Genomic DNA, 4,439 nt, shown 5'->3' with positions numbered 1-4,439 from the left:
TTGCCCCAGCCACTTCCACGAGTGGCTGCGGCTGCTTCTGGGAGCGGTTGCAGCAATCCACTGGTGCTTACAGGGGGGACACCGGCGCTCCCGCCTACCCCCCCGCCCATCACCTAAGCAGTGAGCGAGGCCAGTCAGGGGGTTCACATGCACCCCCTATGCATTGCCACTGATCTTAAAAATCTCTAAGGATAGAGATTCAACAACACAACTGGGCAATCTGTTCCAGTGTTCTACTACCCTCTTCATGAGAAAGATTTCCCTAATATCTCACCTAAATTTCCCTTGCTGCAACTTGAGGCCATTGCTCCTTATTCTGTCATCTGCTACCTCTGAGAACAGCCTAGCTCCAACCTCTTTGGAATACTCTTCAGGTAGTTGAAGGCTGCTATTTAATCTTCCTTCAGGCTTCTCTTTTCTAGACTAAATAAGGTCAGTCCCCTTTGCCTCTTTTCAGAAGTCATTAGTCCCTAGTCCTCTTAACCACTTTTTGCTGTCCGCTGGACTCTTTCCAATTTTACCACATCCTTTCTGTAGTGGAGGGTCCAAAACTGGACACAGTACTCCAGATGTGGCCTCACCAGTGCCAAATAGAGGGGAATAATCACTTCCCTTGATCTGCTGGCAGCACTCCTACGAATGCAACCCAGTATGCTATTAGCCTTCTTGGCAACAAGGGCATACTGTTGGCTTATATTCATTTTATTGTCCACAGTAATCTCAAGGTCCTTTCCCAGTCAGTTCCCAGCCTATATTAGTGCATGGGATTTTTCTGTACTAAGTGCAGGACTTTGCAGTTGTTGTTATTGAACCTCATGAGATTTCTTTTGGTCCAATCCTCCAATTTGTTGAAGTCTTTCTGAATTCTAGCCATACCCTCCAACATATCTACTACTCCCTACAGCTTGGTGTTATCTGCAAATTTGCTGAGGCTGTACTCCATCCCATTTTCCTGGTCATTGATGAAAATATTGAACAAATCCGGCCCCAGGATCGACCCCTGGGGCAGTCCACGTGATACTGTGTCCTAGCTAGACATAGAACCATTGATTACTACCCTTTGGCCATGTCTTCACAAGATGCTGACTGCGCAGTAGCCCAAGATTACTGTGCAGTAGTGTCATGGGGCAGCAACTGTGATGTTATGCATCCAGATTTTCTAAATAGTCCCTAACCTGTTCTTTTCCACTGTTGGCTGCTCACCTCCTCCCCAAGCTCTGCTGCCTAGTGCAGTAGTCTGGGAGCTAACCTTGCCTGTGAAGACTGAGATAATAAAGGCATTGAATACTTTAGCCTTTTGCATATCATCTGTCACAAGGTTTCCTTCCCCTGTTCAGTAAGGGACCCATACTTTCCCTGATCTTCCTCTTGTTGCTGACATGCTTGTAGAAATGCTTCTTATTACCCTTCATGTCCCTTGCTAGCTGTAACTCCAGTTGCACTTTGGCCTTCCTGATTTCATCCGTGCATGCTTGAGCAATGCTTTCATACTCCTTCCTAGTTGTTTTTCAAAGTTTCCACTTCTTGTAAGCTTCTTTTTTGTGTTTTAGCTCACTGAAGTGTTTCCTGCTAAGCCAAGCTGGTCTTCTGCCATACTTGCTACACTTCCTGCATATCAGGATGATTTATTCCTGCGCCCTTAGTAAGGCTTCTTTAAAATACAGCCAGCTCTCCTGGACTCCTTCCTCCCTCAGACTAGCTTCCTAGAGGATCTTGCCCATCAGTTCCCTGAGTTAGTCAAAGTCTGCTTTTCTGAAGTCCAGGGTCCTTACTCTGCTGCTCTCCTTCCTGCCTTTCTTCGAGATGCTGAACTCAGTCATCCTGAGGTCACTGCTTCCCAAATTGTCATCCACTTCTACATTCCCCACCAATTCTTCCCTATTTGTGAGCATCAGGTCAAGAAGAGCACAGTCCCTAGTTGGCCTGTTCAACACTTGTACCAGGAAGTTGTTCCCAACACACTCCAAAAACTTCCTGGATTGCCTGTGCACTGTTGTACTTTCCTCCCAACAGATATCCAGGTGATTTAAGTCCCCCAAGAGAGTCAGGGCCTGTGATTGGAAAACTTCTGCTAGCTGTTTGAAGAAAGCTTCTTTCACCTCATCCATTTGGTCTGGTTGTCTGTTGTCCTGTTGCTGGGTAGCTAGCAGTAGGTACTCACAGAAAATGAGTTCCTGGCTCTCTTTTTCCCTGCAGCCAGCCCATGATGAGCAGTCTTCCCCCCACCTGGGGGCCTTCCTGCTGCTACTTCTGCCTTCAAGTAACAGGAGCCCTCTGACTCCCTGTTACAATCATACACCCACTTTGAATGGATGTAAGTGATTGTAATAAAGAGTAGTAATCAGGCATAGGTTCTTTGTAGAGGTGCACCGATATATTGGTCCATATCATATCAATACTGATAAAAGGAAAATTGACATCGGCAATCACCTTTTTTTGGCCAGTGTGGCCGATAATGTCACAAATACATGCTACGTGCATGCGCACAGCCACAGCATGCTTGTGGCCAGGAATGCAACCTGTCAGCTTGGAGAGCAGTGTCAAAATGGTAAGTCTGTCGGGGGAAGGGGTGTGGGGGAGGAAAAGAGCATGGAGGGGCCAGTTTGAGGTCCCCAAGGTGAAGGAGGGAGTGAGGCTGAAGTAAGGGCAGGAGCAGGGGCAGGGGCAGGTGCTGCCTAGCATGTCAGGGCGAGGCACAGGACAGAGCCATGGGAGGGTTATCTGGGAGGCATAGGGGAGCAGGGAGGGGGGCACTGCATTCACCCCCCAGGGGAGGCACAGGGGGCACATGCTACCCCGGATTTGTGCGTGGGGCAAGGACAGGCTGCCTGCTGTGGGCTTGCGGCCGAGGGCTGAGCTGGCCTCTTCCCAGTGGGGATGGGGGGTGGGCCAGGGCTGCGCTCAGGGCGGGTGGGGGTGGGTTGGGCAACGGCAGCACTGAGAGAGGGATTACTGGGGGGCTACGGAGAATTCTGGGGTGGCTGTAGCCTATCCCATAGCCCTTCCTCCCAGCACTGCCCTTGCATGCCCCATGCACAGACCTGGCCCAGCCCCCACTGGGAAGAGGCTGGTGCAGCCCCTGGCCCTGAGCCCACAGCAGGCAGCCTGCCTTAACCCCTTCCTCACCATGGCGGGCTCAATCTGTCCCCCCAATGCCCCTTCCCTCCCCAGTGCTGCTTCCCCTCACACTTACTAGCTGGGCACTGCTCTCCAAGCTGCTGGACTGCATATCGGCAATCAGACCGGTATCGGCCGATATGGCTGGTTAATAATTGGCCATTGGCATCAGCCGAAAAGATCTTCATTGGTGCTCTCCTAGTTGTTTGACTTCACTGTGGAGTTTATTTCTTTGGATAATACAATACTGGAATCATTACTTAGTTTTAAATCCAGCCTTGAAAAGTGAACAAAGTAAAACTCAGTTTATCAACATTTAAGCCCTACAGTTTATATGAGGGATGAGTTTTGCTATCAGGTAACTGTAGAGTGATAAAAGCATTCTGGATACCACCATACCTATAAGCACATAGGTGTGTAGGATTGGAGCTTAGTTTAAAGCACATCTTTACTTCAGATTTTCTCTAGCCAGTACCCTACTCAAGCCCAGTAGAGTATATATGGCTTACTTTAAAACTCATTTGTTAAATCTAGGTTTATTGCATCCTTTTAATAAGCATATTTTTTTCAAAATCTTGAAAAGGGATTCTGAAATGTAGGTTTAGTTGATGGTTTTATTGATTAGTCTATACATGGAGATAGTTAAAATGGAGATATCTGGATGCTTAGTAAAAACCCTGCTAGGAAATATGCTATAATAAGGTTATAAACTAATTTAAATGCTAGAAAATACCATTGTATTGTAGGGTACAGTCCTGAATTGTCACATGAGCTCTTTGCACTATATTTCTATGATTTTGGTGCCATTATCATGTGTTTTTATATCCTAAAGATCTGAGACAATATTATCACGTTTTAATATTCTACAGATCTGAGATGACACCCAAACGGCATGAGTTAAAAAACGATCAGTGCTCCATGAAGAACTGTAGCGTTTTGCCAGGTAAGGATTGCTTACAGTCTGCATTGCTGTACACATCAAGTGAAATATTTTGGGAGTTGATTACCAAAAAGTAAATAGAGTCATATCTGGAAGGAAGTTTTTGTTGTAAGAACTTACTTTTAAATGCTTCAACATGCATAGTGATTTGGCAGTAGCAAGGTGACAAATCAGGAAACCCTGAATGTGAGTAGATGCTTGCTATCTCCTGACCTGACCTTTCCTCTTGGGACCAGACCTTTAACTCAGCTGTGTTGATTTACATGAGCCAAGATACTGGAGCCATATCTAATTATACCAGACATAGAACTAACCCTCTGTGTCTAAGTGGCATTGAGGAAAGGAGCAGATCATTCTGACCTCCTTACTGGAGGGTAGAGAT

General features: G+C 46.7%; 1 protein-coding gene across 1 annotated transcript in view; it reads left to right on the top strand.

Annotated features, from left to right (window-relative positions):
* The window catches only part of MORN1 (MORN repeat containing 1), a 170,616-nt gene that overhangs the window by 145,895 nt on the left and 20,282 nt on the right, over window positions 1-4,439 (top strand). The window contains exon 13 of the mRNA XM_014522951.2: window positions 3,987-4,060. Coding sequence (XP_014378437.2) covers window positions 3,987-4,060 — 74 coding nt within the window. The remainder of the gene's footprint in view (window positions 1-3,986; window positions 4,061-4,439) is intronic.

The sequence above is a fragment of the Alligator sinensis genome, unplaced genomic scaffold, assembly GCF_000455745.1.
Source record: "Alligator sinensis unplaced genomic scaffold, ASM45574v1 scaffold366_1, whole genome shotgun sequence".
Taxonomy (NCBI): Eukaryota; Metazoa; Chordata; order Crocodylia; family Alligatoridae; genus Alligator; species Alligator sinensis.
This window is presented reverse-complemented; position numbering and strand designations above follow the sequence as displayed.